The sequence below is a fragment of the Martes martes genome (assembly GCF_963455335.1).
Source record: "Martes martes genome assembly, chromosome: 1".
NCBI classification, from domain to species: domain Eukaryota; kingdom Metazoa; phylum Chordata; class Mammalia; order Carnivora; family Mustelidae; genus Martes; species Martes martes.
The window spans coordinates 46,826,833-46,851,949 of record NC_137888.1 but is presented as its reverse complement, the minus strand read 5'-3'; the positions used below and the strand labels follow the sequence as shown (position 1 = coordinate 46,851,949).

The 25,117-nt window shown below is 35.1% G+C and overlaps 1 protein-coding gene across 1 annotated transcript; it reads right to left on the bottom strand.

Annotated features, from left to right (window-relative positions):
• Positions 1 to 13,729: 13,729 nt before the first annotated feature.
• Positions 13,730 to 14,323, bottom strand: LOC308339345 (small ribosomal subunit protein mS23-like; the record flags this gene model as incomplete). Its single annotated transcript, XM_080797910.1, has 1 exon — positions 13,730 to 14,323. The coding sequence occupies one exon, from the start codon at positions 14,321 to 14,323 to the stop codon at positions 13,730 to 13,732; it is 594 nt and encodes a 197-aa protein (XP_080654036.1).
• Between the last annotated feature and the right edge of the window lie 10,794 nt (positions 14,324 to 25,117).

The window sequence follows — 25,117 nt, the reverse complement described above, 5'->3', positions numbered from 1 at the left end:
AAAAAATGGATTCTTAATTAAAATGGTCTCGTAATCAAATTTTTAGACCAAGATAGTTTCACTGGGGAATTCTTCCATACGTCTAAGAAAGACATAACAGCAGTATTCACAAATTCTTCCAGGGAACAGGAAGAAAGGGAACAATTTCTAACTCTTTTAAGAGGTGCTGTAACATGTATTATATAATTGTGAAAGATGTAGTAAAGGGAACAAAATGTTTTCATTAACATTAATGCAAAAGAAATATTGACAAAGTCAACCTAGCAATACATAAGAGAAATGTTATATCATAACCAGATATAATTTCAGATATGCAAGGATGGTTTAACATTATTAGAAAATCACTCAGTGTAATTCACCACATCAGCAAACTACAGGAAAACAACAAGAATTTACAAGAAGATTTAACAATGCCTCTAAATATGTTTAACATGCATAATTTTATGAATATTTATATATGCTAGAAGCAAATGGAAAATGAAATTTAAACATTATCATTTATAATAACATTTAAGAAGTCACAGATCTAGCAACTGATATAATAAAACATATGCAAACACTTCTATAGTAAAACTATAAAACATTGAGAGAAATTAAGGAGTTTCTAAACAAATGGAGAGATAGCCCATGTTTACAGATGGAAGACTTAATATTGTTAGGCTATTCTGTCCAAAGGAATCTACAGATTTAGTGTGATCTTAATAAAAAATGTGAGCATGCTTTTTGTTAAGTGAAAATTAGAAATGTAAAGGGCCAAAACTATCCAAAGTATTCTTGGAGAAGAGCATAGCTGAAGGATTTACTTTGCCATTTATCAAAATTTATTATGAAATTATAGTAACTAACACAGTGTGGCTTGGGTTATAGGATAGACAAACTGACCATTAGGATAGAGTTCGGATTTAGACTCATATATATAGTCACTTGACTTAAGATGAAAGTATAAAAAAGTGCAGTGAAGAAAGAATAGTCTTTTCAATAAATAATTCTGAGTCAATTGGATAGCCTTATGAAAAATATGTACTTGGCCTTTACTTCATACTTTATAGAAATTAATCGAATTCAGATGGATTATATATCTAAATGGAAAAGACAAGCAGTACAGCTTTTAGGAGAAAAGTAAGGTGATCATCTTTGTGATATTGAAGCAGGCAAAGACTTTTAAAGAGAGCACAAGAAGATCATTTTGTTATTTCCTATTATAGCAGTATTATCCTATGGAATGAATGTTTTACTTCCATGAATGTAATATTTCTCTTATTTGTACATTTTCTTGTCTATCATAAGCTCTAGTAATTAGAACTTTTTAAAGAATGAACTTTACTATATCATTGTCACTTTCTTTTTTTAAAAAATGTTTTTAAAATTTTTTAAATTTTTAATTGATGTATAGTCGACATACATTACTAAATTAGTTTCAGGTGTACAACACAATGACCTGACAATTACATCCACTACAAAATGGCCACCATGACAAGTGAAATCACTACCCATCACCATACAAAGTTATTATAATGTTATTGACTGTATGCCCCATGCTGTGTTTTTTATCTCATGATCCATTCACAACTGGAAATCAGTACCTCTTAATCTCCTTTACCCATTTTGCCTAAGCCCCTAGCCCAGTCCCTTCCTGTAACACTAGTTTGTTCTCTGTGTTAATGTGTCAGTTTCTGCTTTTTTGTTTGTTCATTTGTTTTGTGTTTTTTAGATTTCACATAGAAGTGAAATCATATGGCATTTTTCTTTGTCTGACTCATTTCACTTAGCGTAATACCCTTCAGGTCCATTCACCCATTCATGTTGTTATGAATGGCAGAATGACAGCTGAGTAATATTCCTGTGTATGTCTCTGTGTGTGTCTATTGCATCTGTTATATACATTTAGGTGTTTTCCATATATTGGCTATTGTAAATAATGCTGCAGTAAACATAAGAATGCATGTATCTGTTTGAATTAGTGTTTTCATTTTCTTTCTTTTTTAAGATTTTATTCATTTACTTGAGAGAGAGACAGAGAGAGCACAAGCAGGGGGAGGGAACCCTGGGATCATGACCTGAGCTGAAGTCAGATGCTTAACCCACTGAGCCACCCAGGTGCCCATTTTCTTTCATTAAATACCTAGAAGTGGAGGGGCACCTGGGTGGCTCAGTGGGTTAAAGTCTCTGCCTTCGGCTCAGGTCATGGTTTTAGGGTCCTGGGATCGAGCCCCGCATTGGGCTATCTGCTCAGCAGGGAACCTGCTTCCCCCTCTCTCTTTGCCTGCCTCTCGGCCTACTTGTGATCTCTGTCTGTCAAATAAATAAATAAAGTCTTTTAAAAAAATAACCAGAAATGGAATTACTGGATCACATACTGCTATTTCTATTTTTAATTTTTTGAAGAACCTCCATATTATATTTGACTGCACCATTTATATTCTCACCAACAGTGCTTGAGGGTTCCCTTTTCTCCATATCATTTCTGACATTTGTCATTTCTTATCTTTTTTGATACTAACCATTCTTACTTGTGTGTGATGATATTGTATTGTGGTTTTGATTTGCATTTCCCTGATGATTAGTGATGTTGAACTTCTTTTCATGTGGTTGTTGGTCATCTGTATGTCCTCTTTGGAAAAACGTCTTAAAGTCTTCTGCCAATTTTAATCAGATTAAGTTATGTGAGTTGTATGAGTTCTTTATATATTTTGGATATTAAGTCCTTGTCATATATATCACTTGCAAATATCTTCTCCCATTCCGTATGTTGCCTTTTTTGTTTTGTCGATAGTTTCTTTTGCTGTGCAAAAGCTTTTTAGTTTGATATAGTCCCAATTGCTTATTTTTGCTTTTGTTTTCCTTGCAAAAACAAAAAAAAAATTTTAAACAAAAATGATAACTCAGTTCATATCCAGACCAAGAGTCTCTGTAAGATCCTCAAAATAATTGTATCAAGAATATAAAAAGAATGTTTAGAAATAAATAAGAAAAAGGCGATAAATCAATAGAAAAATGAACAAGGCTTGAGCAGACCATTTATAATAAAAGATACTCGGGACGCCTGGGTGGCTCAGTTGGTTGGACGACTGCCTTCGGCTCAGGTCATGATCCTGGAATCCCGGGATCGAGTCCTGCATCGGTCTCCTAGCTCCACGGGGAATCTGCTTCTCTCTCTGACCTTCTCCTCGCTCATGCTCTCTCTCACTATCTCTATCTCAAATAAATAGATAAAATCTTTAAAAAAAAATATTAAAAAAAAGATATTCAAATAGCCAAAAAACTTATAAAATGTATCAAACTCGTTCATCATCAGGGTAGTACAAACCAGAAACTACCATACGACAATGCTTTGCTAGGTATACTAGGTACATAACCAACAGAAATGTATGCATAACTTTATCAAAAGACATAAACTAGGTTATCTTAGTAACACTACTCATGATAGTAAAAAATGGAAAGCTCCTCAAGAGCCTTCCAAGAGTAGAATAGATCAATGAATTGTGGTAACATTGCAGAACAAGAGGCCAGGTATGGGTAACTCCAGGGGGACACCATGCACCTCTCTGGCAAGGTGTTTGGCCTGTGAGAGGTGTTGTTCCTATATATTACCAATTCTGCCTTCATTATTCCTATGTAGCTCACCAGTGTTTGAGTAGAGTTTGGACTTATGTCAGCTTGGGTAATATGTCCCTTTAGTCACAGAGGGACCAAAAGTGATCAGTCTCTCCAGCCACTTCAGTGGTGTTTACAGAATGATTTTATTCAGTTGGGGTAGACTTAAAGTATTTTTAATTTGAAGCTTTTTTTGGGGGGGGGATGGGAAGATAGGGCGGGAAAACATACCTTCAGATGTTTGAAGAAAGCAATCTAGTGTGAGGAGTCTTGCATTAAAAATCTGTCCCTGAGGCTGAAATTACTATTTTGGTATGCTTTAATGTGGCATCTAACATGCAGCGAAGAAAAAAAAATGAGGGAGGATTGGTTTTCTTCTGTGACAACGAATTAGACACAAAACCTTGATCATTAACTTCAGTCTGCAGTCAAACCAAGTTTTGTAGTGTCTTTTTAAGGGTCAGGAAATTCTACCACCAAATAAAATATTTTTCTTTTATCCACATTACCATACTACTGACAAGTCTTCACCCCAGAACTCATCATTCAGAAATGTGTAGTTGTTTCCAGAGTGTGTCTAATACTGCTGCAACATGCATTTCAGAAAGAAATGGGAGGCCCAGTCTGGGTAAATCCGTGGAGGACACAGTGCACCTCTCTAAAGCGAAGGTTTGGCCTGTGAGAGGCGATATTTCTGTCATTTGCCAATTCAGCCTTTGTTGTTCGCACATGGCTCACCAGTATCTGCGCAAAATGTGGTCTTGTGTTAGCTGGGGACTTGGATGGTGTGTCCCTTTAGTTAGAGAGTGACCAGAAGTGATTGGTCTCTCCAGCCAGTTTAATAATGTTTTGATACTTAAAAAAAAAAAAAAAGGTTTTTAAGAACATTAATCATATTGACTCATTTTTAAAAGCATATTTTTCACAGTCCCTGGCCTGGAATGGATATGTCACTACTGGGCATCAGCAATCACAGATTTGGCTATTTTAGCAAAGCTGGGGGAAAGTAGTGCTGGTGGCCAAATGAGCTGCCTGAGTTATTAAGAGAGTGAGTACTGTTATAGTCAGAGTTAGGTTCCTCCTACTTAGCACTGTTCCTGGCAACACCATTCATTGTGGCTGACGGGGACTCTGTGACTCAGGAATCTAAGACTGTAATGGGTGAAGGGAAGTCCAGGTACTCCCAGAAAGGAGATGTAACCTCATGTGGCCTACGTGTGCCTGGCCCCTGTGCCAGTCTGCACTCAGATGAAGTACCACTTAATCCTTCCTATGTCTGCATGGAGTTGCTTGGCCTCCAACGGAGAAGGCACACTCAGGACACTGGAACTATTTATCATGGTTTCAGAGCAGGTTCAGCTGTCTTCACTTCCCACTTATTATGTAACTCCCACAGAACAGGCAGATAGTCTCTCCAAATAGTATTAGGGGTGGGGGAGACAATGAAGGAGAAACATAATTATTCCCAGTTAGACTATTATTGGCTGGGAATTAACCACAGGAGGTCAAAAGGTTTTAGAGATGGAAAGATCATAGATATAAAATCATCTAAATCTTTCAGTCCCTATGTATAAAAACAAGGGCTCAAATAATTGAAGTGACTTATCCAAAGTCAAAGAGGTAGCATTGCAGGATTAAGATTTTTTTCCCCCAAAGGTTAAGATTTCACTCTTTTCTCTCACTTTCTACCTATTTATACGTATAATACACAACTACCTTTGGGTTTCAGTTAAGAAAATTGTATTATTCTCAAAATCCCCATTATGTACTCATAGTACTGAAATTATGTAATATTGAGTAAACCTCTTTTCCCCCATGCTTATTTGTTAGATCCAAGGATTGTTTCCTCTTGGCTACAGCAAATCCATCATTCTTGAGTTTCTCCACCTTAAAAATTAAGGAATTTTTTTTCATCCCTGTATTTGCCTGGCAGAATCCTCAATCGAAAACAAACAAGCTGTTAATCGGTGAATAAAAAGAGAGAGAAAAATCTTCAGAAATTATGTTTAGCCCCATCTGGCCTTAGAAAAACATGGGAATTGGTGATCAAGTACATTCAGCAGGATGGCTGCCTTTCAAGGGAAACAATATCTGGATGTTTCTATGTCTAGACCACAGAGGAAAAATGCTTCCTTGGTAATTAACCTATTGAAAGCAGAACAGGCTCTGAGACACACAGGGAAGAGCTGGAAGGATGTGTTCACTGAGAATTCAGCCCTCAGATGTGAAAGTTTGTTCCCCAGTCTGCATATTGGCATTTTAGATCCAGAGTTTATATATAGTAAAGAATGAATAGGGAAAGGTAAGAAGTAATTTTTTTTCTTAACTGGTCAATAGTACTTTTCACTTTACTATTTCCATTTTGCTCCCTATTTGCATACCATTACTAAGGATCTTGTGACAAACCTCCACTTTCCTGGCTTGTAAAGCAGGGACCCTACAGATCAGGCCTTAAGGACATTTCATTAAGAATTAAAAGTGAAGAAGGTTATTTAGATAAGTGGTTTGTCTGGGTCCTGGAGGGGAAATTTATGTGAACCCTGGTAGGATTATAAATCTTGATTCAATGTAATAATCTCAGTCTTTGAGTTCCGATTTATCATTTGTAAAAGCTGGATGTGAATTAATATGCATCATTACCTAACTATATAATTTAATTTTTAAGAATTCTTTGCAGCATAAGCTACATAATAACCCAGATTGCAATGAGATATTTTGGACTTCTTGTGTGCATATTATACATTAACAATCATAGAAAGTAAAAGAGTTCCTTTTACATTCAAGTTTCCTCAGTATAATTTTACATATTCTTTCCATAACCATTTATTAAATACGGCTATATGCTTACAGAGGTGTTTAAAATCTTAAGGAACTGAAAAGATAAACACACAATGCCTACTTTTAAAATGTAGTCTATATGGAGAAACAAATACAAAAAATGTATACCTTATAATTAATATCTCATAAATGACATAGCAGTACTAAAAATATATATATAATAGAAGCATCAGCCAGTGTGTGTTGAAGATAGTTGAAAAAGCATTTTTATAAACTTTAGTTAACTGACAAAATAATGATACACAGAATGTTCCAATAGCTACTGAAATATTAAAATATGAAATAAAATCACTCGAATCTCCTAGTTACATTTTTTGTTACATTCTCTTCTGAGCCTTTTCCATATTCAGGCAATATTCTAAATATTCCATATTTAGAATCTCCAGTGGATCATGAGTTCTTTCATGATGTAACGTTTGCCTTTCAGCCTCTTCCCCACTTTGTGTCTTCTCTCCTGCTTACCTGCTATGAAAGGCATCCCTCTCTCTACCATATAGCTCTTCACTCTGGGGCCTTTCACCTTTACCTGGAGTCTTCTTAATCTACACCATCCCCTCATGCCCTCTCCTTTCACTCCTGCTTACACTTTTCAACCTTAGCATTGCATCTTCCAAGAGTTCTTCCTGAAACTTCCATGACTCCTACCCTTCCCTCTTTCTCTTTGGTCTCACCTCTTGTCTTCTCCTACAGTTTATATTAGATGCTCTTCCTTGGTAAACTTAAAAGAACCTTTGACAATTTTTATCCATGTATTGACTATATTAGATTTTAATGATCTACTTCTATGTCTGTCTCTTCAAATCAGATGCAAGCTCTTGGAGAGGAGGAATCATCTTATGGATGTTATATTCTTCGGTGCCTGTGTCAATGTCTGCCAAATAGAAAGTGTTCCATAAAGTTTGTTGAATGAACCAAAAATAAGACTTCATATATGGTGCTGGATGAAAAATACAGATTCTTCCCTCAAGGAGTTTTTCATCTAGCAGAGAAATAGATAATACACACACATTTAGAAACTGTGCTAAAGCAATGATGGAAACAAAAAGTTTTAAGATAGAGGATAATAGAGCAAATGTGTCCTAAGATTGGGGATTAGAAATGTTAGGCTTTAGTTACAAACAGTGGAAAATCCACTATGGTTAGTTCTAGGAGAAGAGTAATTTTTCAACATGTAAAAGATGGCTCAGAATCTTTGGGAAAATTAGGGAGCCAGGAATAGTATCCAACCCCACTGCAGGAGGCTACTATAGCAAAAGAAGCTAACCACATCATTTAGCTCCCTATAAAACCTGTAGTTTTAACAAACCCTCTACTTCCACAGTGATACTGATGATCAGAATGGGCTGTCAGAATGTTCACAATTACTATTCTGTAGGGCTTGTCACCTCTGTCACCTGCTTTCTGATAGGTGAGTTGTAGTGGGATTCCTCATGTTTTTTTCTCGGTGGAAGGCTAGCTCTGGTGCAAGTGACTAGCAGTTTCTGGATCACAGACCTGCATTCCAGCTGCTATAACAGCTGGGAAGTTGAATTCTGATATCTGCCTTAGAGAGACAGGCTTCATAATGTGGGGATCACTTGAAGTATGAGAATTTCTACTGATACAAAAGAATATTAAGGAGATGATAAACAGCCATAAATATATAGTCACTGCCTATCAAGGAAGAGCTTTCTGAGAAGGTAATTTTTTTTTAAAAGATTTTATTTATTTATTTGACAGAGATCACAAGTAGGCAGAGAGGCAGGCAAAGAGTGGGGGAAGCAGGCTCCCCGCTGAGCAGAGAGCCCTATGCAGGGCTCGATCCCAGGACCCTGGAATCATGACCTGAGCTGAAGGCAGAGGCTTTAACCCACTGAGCCACCCAGACACCCTGAAAAGGTAATGTTAAAATTGATAACCTGAAGTATGACAAAGAACTCTCCAGGCAAAACAAACAAACAAACAAAAAACAAAGATTAGAAGAAAATGAAGAATGTTTTATTTATTGCAGGGAAATACCCAGCAGTAGCCAAAAACTGAATGAATTCTATATAGCCAAAGAGTGGTGGGTAATGGAGAGAGGCAGCCATGATGAGATTGGAGAAAGTACTAATTACTCAAAGCCTTAGGTGAGATGTGAAGGAGTTTCTATTCAATTCTAAATTCAGTAGGAAGTCTTAAAGGTTTGAAGCTAGGGGGTTTAGATGATCCAATTTTTACTTTACAAGGTTTATACCAAATTTTATGTAGAGAATAGATTGGAAAAGACAAGAGAGGGAACAGGAAGACTAAGAAGGAGGTTATAGGAATTGTCCAGGTGAGAGATGATTGTGGCTTAGACAGGGGTGGTGGCAGTGGCTATAAAGACAATGTACTAGGGAGAATTTAAGATATAATTTGGAGGGAAAAATGTCTATACTTAATGCTAATACAGATTGTGGGTGGCTGGTGATAAAGAAGATATTAGGAAGGACTCCTAGATTTCTACTTTTAGAACTGTTGGATACATTCCTAAAATGGGGAAGAGTGAAGAGAGATTATATTTGGGGGACAAGGGTGTTGGTTTAATTTCAAGAATTTGGTTTGAGACATTATAGTGGATACCGAGATTTACCACCCAGATCCCCCTTCAGTGAAGAACTTGTTGCCCCACCTGTGAGAGCATTATCAGAAGACAGTCTCTAGCAGTCAACCCCTTTAGGGATTACTTCAGAAAGCCACCTCACACATGCCATGCTGCTTCTGGGGATGTGGAGGTGTGTACATCCAATAACTGATAACAGCCTGACCATCTTGCTCCAACAGAGGACAATCTTTATGGTTCATCAGTTCCATGGCTCATCATGGGCGTGGCCAATGTTGTTGCTGCTCATACTTCTAATATTTTTAATGCTTGCTTTCTACAATTACTGATTCCAAGGGCACTATGGTAAGCATCCTATATGCTAAACACTGTCTTAAATCCACTTCCCAGAAAACAACCGCCTGTGAAGTTGGTACCAAAAGTGATTAAAGATTGAGTGGTACCATCACTGGTGGAAGATAGGACACAAAGAGTCCTGATACAATCATCTAGTTGTTGAAAGTATACTGGTGGTGCACTGGAATCATATAGCAGTGTAAGAGAATCCATTAGTTGGTTTCAAATATCAGGCATTTGAGAAACATGTGGGAAGTAAGAAGTAAAATAACATGAATTGGGTGGCTTATTGTTAAGCTCAACTGATGCTCTGAACACAGACAACCAAAAATTATAAACATTATAAAGCATTTTAGAGGGCTTCCTTGGAGTTATACAAGGAGTTTCTAACCTCTAATGGGGATGGATGGAGAAAACAGAACCTAGCTGAGGCTTTAAATGGCTGACCCCAAAGAAGGGAATGTTAAACCCCTAATCAAGGTGGGTTTGCTCTGCCAGTCAGTGCATTGGTGAGGAAAGAATAAGATCTTAATACACTGGATGGGGACATCTGGATTTATAATATGAAGATAAAAATTTATAACTCATTAGAATATAAGTAATATTGGAAATCATAAGAAAAATTATTGCCACCCTACTAAGTGAGGATATAAACAGAAGAAATGTGCTCAGGACTGATATCTAGAGAAAGTCAAACTAAAATTTGAATAGAGAAAGAATATCTTGTCAAGGAGACTGAAAATAAGGTACCAAAGAGCTAATAAAAGGAAAACTGGGGGATATGTATCATGGAAAGTGAGACAAGACAGAGTTTCACAAAAAATATAAAAAGAAATTGAGGAAGTATATATAATGCTACTAAAAGGTGGATGAATCTCAAATATACTTAGCTAAGTAGAAGAAATTCTCAAAAGTCTGTATGCTGTTTGATTACATTATATGACATTCTTGCCAATATAAAACTAAAAGGACAGAGAACAGATAAACAATTGCCAATTTTGAGCATGAGAGTGCGTTTACTACACTACAAATGGTATGAGGGATTTGGGGAGATGACAGAATTGTTCTCTATCTTAACAGTATTTGTATATGTGTTTCTCAAGACTTGGCAGAACTCTGCTGCAACCATACATATTGTATCAGTAGTTTGATAGTTTTTAGTGCTGTGTTATATTCCATTGTATGGATATATCACTATTTGTTTATCCATTCTCTATTTGAGGGATATTTGGTTTGTTTTAAATTGTTGGTGATCACGAGTAAAATGATTTCTGTATGGGTTTTGGGGTAAACATAATGTTACTGGGTCATATGATAATTGTACGTTTAACTTTATAATAAACTCCCAAACTGTTTTTCATTCTGAACTATTTCACATTTCCAACAAAAAGGTCTGAGATTTTCAGGTGCCTAAAATTCTTGTCAGCACATTGTCAGATTAAAAAAAATTAGCTATTATAAAAAATGTGCATGGGTATCTCATTGTTGTTTAAATTATCCAAATGACTATGGACATAGTTTCATGTACTTATTTGCCATAAATTTATGTTTCCTGCAGTGTCTGCTTTGCCCAGGTTTTTTATTTTATTATGTTCTTAATATTTATTTTTGAGACTTCTTTTTATAATTTAGATGTAAATCCTTTTTAAGATATGTGATATACAAATATTTTCTCCCAATCTATAGCTAGCTGTTTCATTCTCTTACCTGATACTTTAAGGAGAAGTTTGTAATTTTGATAATATTTACTCTGCATATAAAATTCTTTATAGACAGTTTTCCTCTTTTGCATTTTAAAAATATCACTCCATTTTTTCTGGCTTTCCTACTTTTTAAATGAGAAGTCTTCTGTAATTTTGCTGCAATCATATATGTAATGTGTCTTCTCTGACTTCCTCCAAGATTTCCTGCCAAGATTATGTCATGTCATTATTTTTTAAAAATTCTCTATGGTGTTTTTAAGCTTCTTTCATATGCAGTTTGGTGGCTGTCAGTAATTTTGGAAAATTTTCAGCAAATCTCTTTAGGTATTTCTTTTTCTTTTCTGTTGTCTGTTTCTGACATTTCAATTATACTTATTTAGACTTTTTGTACCACAACTCTGGGATGTTCCATCCGTTTTCTTTTTTTTTTTTTTCTTTTTAAATTCTCTTTCTAATCTTTGTACTTTTGTTTGGATAATTTTTATTGATTAACCTTCATGATCATTCTTTCTTGAGTTGTGTCAGCTTGACTGATTGGCTGTTGAAAGCATTCTTGTAGTCATGACTTAGATTTTCCATTAGTTGGTGTATTGAATGTAGCAATGTTTTCTCTACTAATATTTACTAAAAATGAGATTGTTCTAATACTTTTTTTTCCTGTACTGTCCTGTTTGAGGTTTTTATTTAGCTTTTCCTAGCCTCACAAAATAAAATGGCATTTTTTTCTCATTCAAAGAGCCAGTTTGTATTATACAGGCATTATTTGTTTCATGGAGTTTTTCTAACTCTTATAAATTCATCTTGTTCTGGTGTTACTTTGGGGAATAACTTTTTTTGAAGTGAAATTCACATAACATAAATTAACCATTTAAAAATACTATTCAGTTGTATTTAGGGTACAATTCCATAGTATTTCACAAATATATTCACAAATTTATACAACTACCAGCTCTTTTTAGTTTCAAACTTATTCATCATCTCATAAAAACATCTCCTATCCATACTGAGTAATCACTGACCATTCCTCTCTCTCCTGATAACCTCTTTAGTATACCTCTGTCTTGACTGATTTGCCTATTCTGGATATATCATATAAAGGGAATCATGTAATATATGATCTTTGTGTCTGACTTCTTCCATTTAGAATAATGTTTTTGAGGTTGATCCAACTTGTATCATATACTTCAGTCATTTTTATGGCTGAATAATATTCCATTGTTTTTATATACTACGTTTTGTTTAGCCATTTATCTATTGATAGACATTTGGGTTTTTTCTACCTTTTGACCCTTATGAATAATGATGCTATAAAATTTTGTGTACAAGTTTCTGTGTGGATATGTTTTTATTTCTCTTGAAATAAAATATACTTAGAAGAGGGATTATTGGGCCATATGGTGATTACATGCTTAAATTTTTGAAGAACAGTCAAACTGTTCCCCACAGCAGCTGCATTTTATATTCCCACCAGCAGTATATGAGGATTCCAATTTTTCCCTTGCCAATACTTGTTATTTTCCATTTTCTTGATTAACGCCATCCTAGTGGGTGTGAAGTTGGTAACTCATTGTGGTCCTTTTATATATACATATTATATATTACATATATAATATGTGTTTGTGTATATATATATATATATATATATTAGATTTTATTTATTTATTTGACAGAGAGAGAGAGAGATCACAAGCAGGGAGAGAGGCAGGCAGAGAAAGGGGGGGGAAGCAGGCTCTCTGCTGAGCAGGGAGCCTGATGGGGGACTTGATCCCAGAACCCTGTGATCATGACCTGAGCTGAAGGCAGAGGCTTACCCAATGAGCCACCCAGGTGCCTCCCCCCCATTGTGATTTTGATTTGCATTTCCTTGGTGACAGATGATGCTGAATACCTTTTCATGTGGTTTTGGGGGGCATTTATAGATCTTTAGAGAAATATCTATTCAAGTCCTTTGTTGATTTAAAGTTGTGTTGCTTGTCTTTTTGGTCTTGAATTGTAAAAATTCTTTATAGGATCTAGATATAAAGCCATTATTAGATATATGATTTATAATTTTTTCTCTCATTCTGTAAGTTATTGGAAAGATTTTTGATTGATGATTTACAGCTTATTTTCTTTAGTGGTGGAACTATTTTCAAGTTCTCTGTATGTTCTTGAGTTGAGTTTATTTTTTCTACAAGAATGTGTTTTTTATCAATTTCATTAATTTTAAAAATATTGTTCTATAAAGTTTGTATTATTCTCGGGGCACCTGGGTGGCTCAGTGAGTTAAGCCTCTGCCTTCGGCTCAGGTCATGCTCCCAGGGTCCTGGGATCGAGCCCCACATTGGGCTCTCTGCTTAGCGGGGAGCCTGCTCCTCCCCTCTCTCTGCCTGCCTCTCTGACTACTTGCGATCTCACTCTCTCTGTCAAATAAATTAAAAAAAAAAGTTTGTATTATTCTCTGATGATAGTATTAATGCCTGCTCTGTTTCAGGGACACTTTATTGTTCCTAATTTTTTTTTTAAGCAGTCAGGGAATTCTTTATTTAATACCATCCTAACATAAAATTCATTCAAACCATGAAACTGAGCTTATGACAACCTAGAAATAGGAACTAAAAGAAGGCAAACATAATGCCTTAGAGACTAGGAAACATTTACACAGTTCAACTGTTAAAAACAGTTCAACATTCATCCAGTGAATGTAGTCTGGATGTCAGTATACATGGAATACAAGTTCTTTAGAGAGGCGAGAGATCTTTGACTGTTCTTCAGATGTCTCCAAACGCTGGTCCTGGGGAACTTCTTGCAGAGGCTGGTTTTTTTCCAATACCGTTTGAGGTTTGACACCCGTGGGTTCAGATTCCCAGGAAATGTGACTACCTTCCTTTTGAGTCCTTGCTTCTCCTGTTCTCAAAATGACACCTGCTGCTAACAAAGCCTTCCCTGTTTCCACAAATAACTTCTCTTCATCAGTTTCTCCCAGTTTCTGTACCTCAATGTACTTCTCCACAAACTGTTGACAGGTAGACTTGAAGTTTGGATTGAACAGATCAAAAGCTTTCTGACTAGATCCATAGGCTGAATAAAATTTCACTCTAATCCCATCCTCAGGGTACAAGATGTCCTGGATGGCAGCTTTGGCTTTGCCATATTGCAAGCAGGGCCTCTGGAAGACTGGTTCTCTCAGTGGGGGAAAGGTATTACGTATGTCAAACCAGAGGGGCTTTTCATTCAACATCCTAGCCCAAATCAGGTCCCGACTCAGCGAGAAAACCCTCCCCATGGTCTCCAGCGAGCTCCTTGCCATGGCTGGTACCTCAGATGCTTATGGCCGGGGCTGTTCCTAATATTTTTTATTTGTGTATTCTGTAACAAATTCTTTGTTTTATAAATTTTCTTTCATCTTTGTTTTTTAATTCATTATTCTCTATTCTTACATTATTTCTTTTCTTCTACTTTCTTTAAGTACTCCATTTTTCTTTCAGTCTCTTAGTTTGATTACTTAAATCATTATTTTCAGTCACTCTTATTTTATAATAAATATATTTCAAGGCTTAAAGTTTATATGTACTGCTGTAGCAACACCCTGAAATTTTATATGTGAAGATTTTATTATCCCAGTCAAAATATTTTGTCACTTCCAATGTGATTTCCCCTTAAGCCAATTAATTACTTGGGCCTGCAGTTCTTATTACAGAAACACAGAGATTTAAAAACTATTGTTTTGTTCTGGATTGCTTGTTTGTTTTTTATTGTTGATTACTAATTTCTTTTAATTGGGTGCAGAGAATGTAGTCTATATAACATTGGATCTTTGATCGTTGTTAAAACATCTTTTGTGACTTAGTGTATTGACTTAGTCAATTTTGGAAAACAATCAATGTTGAAAAGACTACATATATATTCTCTATTAATTGGTTGCAGAATTTCTAGGTGATAAGTTAGACCAAATATATTTTGTCATTCAAAAATTCTGTAAGTTTACTACTTTTATATGTGCTTGATATATCAGTTTTTGGCAGGGTTGTTTAAAAATAACTCATTATGATTTTAGATTTGCAAAATTCACCTTTAATTTTGACACTGCTTAATAAAATTTTAGGCTACACATTTAGCTTATTTATGATTATTATATCTTCTTGTTAGATAGATTTTTAATATAGTATTTCCTTAATTTTCAGTGTTTGTGCCTTTAATTTTACTTTATTTGACATTAAATTATTATATATAGACCAGCTTTATCTTGGTCTACAAATATCTCAAATATCTTTTTGCATATGTTTATTTTCTGTGTAGTTTTATTATATACCACATTTAGTAGCATATACCTATATACATGTATAAGTATATGTATGGTCTCCTCTGTGTTTAATCAGATAAAATTGTTCTTTTACATTTAATATTACTGATATTTTGGACTAATTTCTTCCATCTAATTTTGTTTTCAGTTGTGTTTAAAATTTGTTACTTTTGTTTCTGTCTACCTTTTTCTTCTTCTTCACCAAGTCTTTTTGTGATATTTAATGCCTTGATATATTTAAGAAAACTTTTCTTTATCCTGGTCTTTTTCTTTTCAAGAAATATATTTTTAATCTTTAATGGGTAGTAGCTTTACATTTTCAACTTTCATATTTAGCTAGAAAGTTTTCTAAAAAATCTATAGTCAACATTTATATCTTTCACCTTAGTATGACAAGATTTATTTGTCCTTTAGCTACCTACTATACCATGCTCCCTCTAGATCTTATTATTTTTCTTTATGTTGTGAGTTTTAACTTATTTTAAACCAAAAATGTATTAATTTATAATTATTAGTTCATTAAATTTATCAATATATTTTGTAATGTATTAATTTATAATCATTAGTTTATTAGGTTTATCAATACATTTTGTCATTATCTGTGTTCCCCAATGTGTAGTTTAACTTTTGCTTTCCTTGTGTATTTACTTTTCTTAGTGCTTATTTTTTTCTTTTTCCTTAATCATATCCAAATGTAATATCTTAATTCAGTAATAGAAAGGGAGTAGGAATAAAGACTCTTAATTTTTGAATTTCTGAAGTTTTCTTTGTTTTGCCTTTACAATTAAAGGTACAACTGAAACCTGTTTTCAATCTACATATGATCAAGCTTCTAAAATCATTCATATATTTTAACAACTTTAAATTTTTTTTTAAGTAGGCTTCACACCCAACATGAGCTCAACATGGGGACTGAACTCATAACCCAGAGTTCAAGACCTAAGATGAGATCAAGAGTTGGATGCTTAACCAACTGAGCCACCCAGATACCCCACTGCTTTTAATATTTTTAGTCTCTTTATCTTTCTGTTGTACATTCTGGATAAATTCTTCAGTATGATCTACAATTTTACTAATTCTCTCTTTGATTGCGTTCAGTATAGAATTCACTCCATTTGAGATTAAAACATATTTTTTTTCATTCTTTAAGAAGTTTCTAATTCATCTTTTTCCAAAATCATGCATTTTAGTCAGACTGTAATATTGTTTTATCTAGACTGGAATCACACTGATTTTTTTGGTTGTCTTTCTTTTACACTAATAATCTTCTCATGTTTGCAATTTTGTTTTGCAGGCCCTTCTAAAATAAGAGTCTTTTCTAATAGTTTGCAGTTTCTTCCACCTGGTTTCCCAAGCCCTCTTTCAAAACTAGATCTTATAAATGCATTTTGACATTATTTTTTTGTGGTTAAGATTTCAATATAATTTGCAGTTTTGTTGTCGTGTCTGACTATAGCAATCTGTAGATTTAATTCTATTTAAGATATAGCCTTAGGCTGCTCTTGAACAACACTATTTTCAGCCTGTTCTTTCAAAGAGAACAGCCCCTCCCTAGTCCTTGGCATTAAGTGGTAAACCTGACTCAGGTCCCCTATAATTTTGTGTGGAACACATTTTGCTCCTGTTTCCTGCAGGGCCAAATGCCTCATTCTGAATGCCTGCTTCCAATTACATTGTATCCAACAGGCCTTTGGCTCAAACCCTTCCCAGTGCTTTGCAGATAGGTAGGTTCTGTTTTTGATCAGTAAGATGTTTATTTTTATTTTCTGGTTATGTATTCATATACATACATAAATTTAAAATACATATACTATAACATATGTATGTACATGTGTCTATATAGACACATATAAATGTGAATATATATTTTTTCAAATACATAATTTAAATAAATACATTTTGGAAATCTATTTAATATATTTGAGGTAAAAGCATTTTACATATCATTAGTTTACATCTAAAGTTCAGTTTAATATATTAAATAATTTGGTTAAACTTTAAACATATAGAAAAAGTAAAAAAAATTACTTATTACTTATTACTTATTAACTTATTACTTGACTCAAATATGTTAACATATTTGTCTTCCAATTTTTCAAAGTAGGTATTATAGATTTTATTATAGATTTTATATATTTTATTATAGATTCCAATTTTTCAAAGTAGGTATTATAGATAAAGTTAATGTTTGCTTAAACTATGATCCCTGGTTGATTTCTCTTCCCCAACTCTAACAGCAACCACTATCATAGGTTTGGTGTGTGTCCATCCAATTCATATATATATACATTCATAGTAAAATATGGTATTGTTTTCTGTTTTTAAATGTATATTCTGATTTACTTCTTCCCTTTTCACACTTAGTTTTATGTTTCTGAAAGTCATCCCTGCTGATTCTTATCAGCCTAAATACTTTTAAATCTATTCTTCTATTTCAAGATATGAATACAATTTCTCTTTAACTTACATTGTTTGGTTTAAATTGATGTTCTTTGACATGGTACCAAAAGCACAGACAAAAGCAAAAAAAAAATATATATATATATATATACATAGGACTACACCAAACTCAAACACTTCTGCACAACAAAATAAAGAATATAAAAAGACAGCCCACATAATGAGAAAAATTTTGTAACCCATATATCAGATAAGGGTTTAATATCCAAAATATATGAGGAACTCATATAACTTAAAAAAAAACAAAAACAAAAAACCAACCAACCAACGAACAAAAAACTCCCCATCTGACTGAAAAACCAGGCAGAAGAACTAAGTGGGCGTTTTCCAAGAAGGATTTCAGAGCAGCCAACAGGACCATTAAAAGATGCTCCACATCACTAATCATTAGGGAATTGTAAATCAAAACCAAAATGAGATACTACCTCATACTCAGTAGGATGGCTGTCTTTAGAAAGACAAAACAAGAGACATTGGCAAGGATGTGGTGAAAAGAGAATCCTAAACATTGTTGGGGCAAATATAAATTTGTCCAACCACTGTCTAGGACAACATGGAGATTTCTCAAAAAATTAAAAATAGGTCTACCATACAATCCAGCAGTTCTACTATTGGTTATATACCCAAAGGAAAGGAAAACAGTATTTTGAAGAGATATCTGCATTTCATATTTATTGTAGCATTATTCCCAATAGTCAAGATATGCAAACAACTTATATGTCTGTCAGTGGCTGAATGGATAAAAAAGGTGTGACTTATATACACAATGGAATATTATTCAGCCACAAGAAAGGAGGATATGTTGCCATTTACAACACCATGGACCAGGAGCACATTACGCTAAGTGAAATAAGTCAGCGAAAAAGTACTGTATGATATCAGTTATATGTGGAATCTAAAAAAGCTAAACTCATAGTAAAATGGTATTTACTACGGGATGGGGCATAGTGAGATAAAATCATGGTATTTAAGGATATCAACTTGAATAAGTAGTCAAGCCATAGAGAACTAATATATATATATATATATATAGTGAATATAGACAGATTGTACTATAATTATGTAATAGGATATTATTACACTGGCAATCACATTACAATATATAAACATGTCAAAGTAACATACTATACACCTTAAATTTACTGAATATTATATGTCAAATATATTAATTAAAAAAATCATCACATTTTAATTTAAATAAAGCAGTAGCACCGTGAACAGTAAATACTAGACTAAGAGCCAAAGATTTAAATTTTCATTTTGAGTTTGTCATAAACTCCACTCTGGAACAAGTGATTTTGCCTTTCTTGTGTTATACCCTCCATTTATGAACTAAGGAGTCTTGAATACAGATTTTTGAAGATTCCTTCTTACTACAAAATTGTATGACTCCAAAGGCACATAGGGGTGGTTTTAGAGTTCCGTCATAAATGAGTGATCTTTGAAATTTTTTGGTAATATATCTAAGTAACAAAATCAGTATAATCCAGGAGCAAGGGCTTTTCCATCTTTTTTTTTTGGGCGGGGGCACTGTTGCTATGCCCCTTATTTGCTAGGTTGTTTTCCTCTATGCCGCTGTCTAGATCCCTTATTTTTTAGCTCCCCTTTGCAGCAAAACTTCATGAAAGATTCCTTTGTTTTTAGTATCTCCAATTCTTCACCTTTCATTCTCTCTTGAACTCATTTCTGTCAAGCTGTCACTGTCTGCAAATCCTCTGAAATTGCTCTTATCAATATCACCAATAATCTCCACACTGCTGAAAGTATAGTCAGTTTGCATTTCTCATTTTATATGACCTATCACAATGATCATTCTATTTTTCCTAATACATTTCTTTCACGCAGCTTCCAGTTCCCAGAATTTTTTTTTTTTTCATCTTAGTGGTGGTTCTTTCTCAGATCCCCTCAGCAGTCCCTTCTTATCTTCCAATCTCTTAATGCTGGAGTACTGCATGTCTGTCATTGGTACCGTTCTCTTCTTCATGTATGTTGACTTTTCATGCTGTCTCATCCAATCCCATGTCTTTAAATACCACCTACAGGCTGTAGACTTGAAATTTATATCCCCAGACTAAACTTCACCCTAGAATCCCAAACATATATATAACTACCTACCTGCCATCTGTACTTGGATGGCTAGTGGACATCTCATACTCAACACTTCTGAAACTGAATTCTTGTTTTTTCACCCCATATCCATTCTATTTGCAGCCTCCCCATTTTGGTTGATAGCATCTTTAAAGTTGCTTAGACTAGAACTTAAGGGTCCTTGAGCACTCTCTTCTTATACTCAGTAGACATCAGGAAATACTTGCTGGGATAATCCTCAAGATACATGTAACATAACCACATTTTACCATTTCCTTTTCCACTGCTAGGGCCTGAACTATTATCATTTCTGACTGGAATAGTTACAGTGGCTTCCAAACCACTTTTCCAACTTCTGTCTTTGTCTTTGTCCCTCTGCAATTCATTAGCAACAACGGAAAGCATGTCAGGTCATGGCACTTTTTGCTTAAAATCTGATCATGGATATGCACTTCCCTCAGACAAAGCCAAAGTTTTTAAAATTCCTACAAAGTATCTAAATGGTCTGAAACCACCTGCCTCCCCATTACCTCTCTGACCTCATCTTCTGCTATCTTTGCCACTGGCCATTTTGCTCTAACCATACTGATCCTCTTAAGTTCCTTCCAACATACTGTCACATACTGTCATGCTCCTATCTTTGGAACTTTGCCGTAACTGTTTCTTCTCTGAGGATAATTTTTCACTAATATCTAAACCTCTTTTATTGTGTTTATTTTTAATATTTATTTATGTATTTATTTGTTTATTTGAGAAAAAGAGAGAGAGCATAAGTAGGAGGGACAGAGGGAGAGGGAGAATCTCAAGCAGACTCCACGCTGAGCATGGACCCAAGGTGCTCCTGAGATCATGACCTGAACTGACCCCAAAACTTAACTGACTGTGCCACACTAGTGCTCCAATATTCACCTTTTTAATATCACTTTCACAATGAGGACCACCCTAACTATCATATTTAAAATTGTAACCCATCTTTTCATTCTGGTTGACTTGACACCCTTTAACCTGGTTTACTTTTTTTTCTGCATAGTACTTACTACCTTCCAATATACTATAGTGTTTATTTATTATGTATATGGTCTGTTTTCCTACTCTAGCATATAAGAATCTGGTATAAACAATGAATAAATATTAGTTGAATAAATAATGATGTTTAAAATGGATATTTTAACATCTAATGTCTAAACTACAATTTTAAGAAACAGAAAGGAAATTTCATAAGGAACTTTAGGTATGAGAATTTCTTATGAAATATTATTTGAGGGGCGCCTGGGTGGCTCAGTGGGTTAAAGCCTCTGCCTTCAGCTCAGGTCATGATTCCAGGGTCCTGGGATCGAGCCCCGCATCAGGCTCTCCACTCAGCAAGGAGCCTGCTTCCTCATCTCTCTCTGCCTGCCTCTCTGCCTACTTGTGATCCCTATCTGTCAAATAAATAAATAAAATCTTTAAAAAAAAGAAATATTATTTGAAATTTATAAGTTATGAGACCACACCTTTTTATTTATAACAATAATTTGTCATGAAATACAGTAAGTACTCTAATCTCTCAGTATCTGAATTTTCCATAGTTTCATTGAATTTTTGTTAATGTTATTTAGTAGACTGCTTTTTTCAAATTATTTTTATTAACTTATAATGTATTATTTGTCCCAGGAATACAGGTCTGTGAATCATTAGGCTTACACATTTCATAGCACTTACCATATCACAAACCCTCCTCAGTGTCCATAACCCAACCACCCTCTCCATACCCTCCCAGCAATCCTCAGTTTGTTTTGTGAGATGAAGAGTCTCTTATGGTTTGTCTCCCTCCTGATCCCATCTTTTTTCATTTATTCCTTTCCTACTCCCCAAACCCCCCTATTGCCTCTCAACTTCCTCATATCAGGGAGATCATATGATAATTATCTTTCTCTGATTGACTTATTTTGCTCAGCATAATACCCTCTAGTTCTATCCACATCCTTGCAAATGGCAAGATTTCATTTCTTTTGATGGGTGCATAGTATTCCTTTGTATGCGTGTGTATGTGTGTGTGTGTGTGTGTGTGTGTGTGTGTGTGTGTGTGTGTAACACCTCTTCTTTATCCATTCATCTGTTGATGGACATCTAGGTTCTTTCCATAGTTTGGCTATTGTGGACATTGTTGGTATAAACATTCAGGTTCACATGAACCTTCGAATCACTACCTTTGTATCTTTAGGGTAAATACCCAGTAGTGCAATTCCTGGGTCATAGGGTAGCTCTACTTTCAACTTTTTGAGGAAACTCCATGCTGTTTTCTAAGTGGTTGCACCAGCTTGCATTCCCACCAACAGTGTAGGAGGGTTCCCCTTTCTCCGCATCCTTGCCAGCATCTGTCCTTTCCTGACTTGTTAATTTTAGCCATTCTGACTGGTGTGAGGTGGCATCCCATTGTGGTTTTGATTTGTATTTCCCTGATGCTGAGTGATGTGGAGCATTTTTCATGTGTCTGTTGGCCATCTGGATGTCTTCTTTGCAGAAACGTCTGTTCATGTCCTCTGCCCATTTCTTGATTGGATTATTTGTTCTTTGGGTGTTGAGTTTGACAAGTTCATTATAGATTTTGGATACTAGCCCTTTATCTGATATGTCATTTGCAAATATCTTCTCCCATTCTGTCAGTTGTCTTTTGGTTTTGTTAACTGTTTCCTTTGCTGTGCAAAAGCTTTTGATCTTGGTGAAGTCCCAATAGTTCATTTTGCCCTTGTTTCCCTTGCTTTTGGTGATGTTTCTAGGAAGAAGTTGCTGCGGCTGAGGTTGAAGAGGTTGCAGCCTGTGTTCTCCTCAAGGATTTTGATGGATTCCTTTCTCACATTGAGGTCTTTCATCCATTTTGAGTCTATTTTTGTGTGCGGTGTAAGGAAATCATCCAGTTTGATTCTTCTGCATGTGGCTGTCCTATTTTCCCAATACCATTTGTTGAAGAGACTGTCTTTTTTCCATTGGACATTCTTTCCTGCTTTGTCAAAGATTAGTTGACCATAGACTTGAGTGTCTATTTCTGGGCTCCCTATTCTGTTCCATTGATCTATGTGTCTGTTTTTGTCCTGGTACCATACTGTCTCGATGATGACAGCTTTGTAATAGAGCTTGAAGTCTGGAGTTGTGATGCCACCAACTTTGGCTTTCTTTTTCAACATTCCTCTGGCTATTCGGGGACTTTTCTCGTTCCATATAAGTTTTAGGATTATTTGTTCCATTTCTTTGAAAAAAATTGATGATATTTGATAGGGATTGCATTAAATGTGTAGATTACTTTAGGTAGCATAGATATTTTCACAATATTTGTTCTTCCAATTCATGAGCATGCAATGTTTTTCCATTTCTTTGTGTCTTCCTCAATTTCTTTCATGAGTACTTTATAGTGTTCTGGGTATAGATTCTTTGCCTTTTTGGTTAGGTTTATTCCTAGGTATCTTATGGTTTTGGGTGCAATTGTAAATGGGATTGACTCCCTAATTTCTCTTTCTTCTGTCCTGCTGTTGGTGTAGAGAAATGCAACTGATTTCTGTGCATTGATTTTATATCCTGACACTTTACTGAATTCCTGTACAAGTTCTAGCAGATTTGGAGTGGAGTCATTTGGGTTTTCCACATAAGCTATTGTATCATCTACAAAGAGTGAGAGTTTGACTTCTTCTTTGCCAATCTTGATGCCTTTTATTTCTTTTTGTTGTCTGATTGCTGAGGCTATGACTTCTAGTACTATGTAGAATAGCAGTGGTGATAATGGACATCTGTGCAGTGTTCCTGACCTTTGGGGAAAAGCTCTTGTTTTTTCTCCATTGAGAATGATGTTCGCTGTGGGTTTTTCATAGATGGCTTTGATGATATTGAGGTACGTACCCTCTATCCCTACACTTTGCAGAGTTTTGATCAAGAACGATGCTGTACTTTGTCAAATGCTTTTTCAGCATCTATTGAGAGTATCATATGATTCTTGTTCTTTCCTTTATTAACATATTGTATCACATTGATTGATTTGTGGATGTTGAACCAACCTTGGAGCCCAGGAATAAATCCCACTTGGTCGTGGTGAATAATCCTTCTAATGTACTGTTGGATCCTATTGGCTAGTATTTTGGTGAGAATTTTCACATCAGTGTTCATCAAGGATATTGGTCTATATGTCTCCTTTTGGTGGGGTCTTTGTCTGGTTTTGGGATCAAGGTAATCCTGGCCTCAGAAAATGAGTTTGGAGTTTTCCTTCCATTTCTATTTTTTGGGACAGTTTCAGGAGAAGAGATATTAATTCTTCTTTAAATGATTGGTAGAAGTCCCCTGGGAAGCCATCTGGCCCTGAGCTCTTATTTTTTGGGAGATTTTTGTTGACCATACCAATCTCGTTACTGCTTATGGGTCTGTTCAGGTTTTCTGTTTCTTTCTGGTTCCGTTTGGTAGCTTATACATCTCTAGGAATACATCCATTTCTTCTAGATTGTCAAATTTGCTAGCATATAGTTGCTCATAATATGGTCTTATAATTGTTTTTATTTCTTTCGTGTTGGTTGTGATCTCTCCTCTTTCATTCGTGATTTTATTAATTTGGATCCTCTCTCTTTTCTTTTTGAAAAGTCAGGGCTTTATTAATCTTATTAATTTTTTCAAAGAACCAGCTTCTGATTTCGTTGATTTGTTCTACTGTTCTTTTGGGTTTTATTGCATTCATTTTTGCTCTGTTCTTTATGATTTCTCTTCTCCTGCTAGGTTTAGGCTTTCTTTACTGTTCTTTCTCTAGATCCTTTAGGTATAAGGTTAGGTTGTGTACTTGAGACCCTTCTTATTTCTTGAAAAAGGCTTGTATCACTATATACTTTCCTCTCATGACTCAGTTTGCTGTGTCCCACAGATTTTGAACAGTTGTGTTTTCATTATCATTTGTTTACATGATTTTTTCAATTCTTCTTTAATTTCCTGGTTGACCCATTCATTCTTTAGCTGCAGGCTCTTTTGCCTCCATGTATTGGAGTTCTTTCCAACTCTCCTCTTGTTCTAGCTTCGGAGCATTGTGCTTTGAAAATATGCAGGTAATGATGCCAATCTTTTTGTACCAGTTAAGACCTGATTTTTTGACCCAGGATGTGATCTATCCTAGAGGATGTTCCATGTGCACTAGAGAAGAATGTGTATCCTGTTGCTTTGGGATGGAATGTTCTGAATATATCTGTGATGTCTATCTGGTCCAGTGTGTCATTTAAGGCTTTTATTTCCTTGTAGATCTTTTGCTTG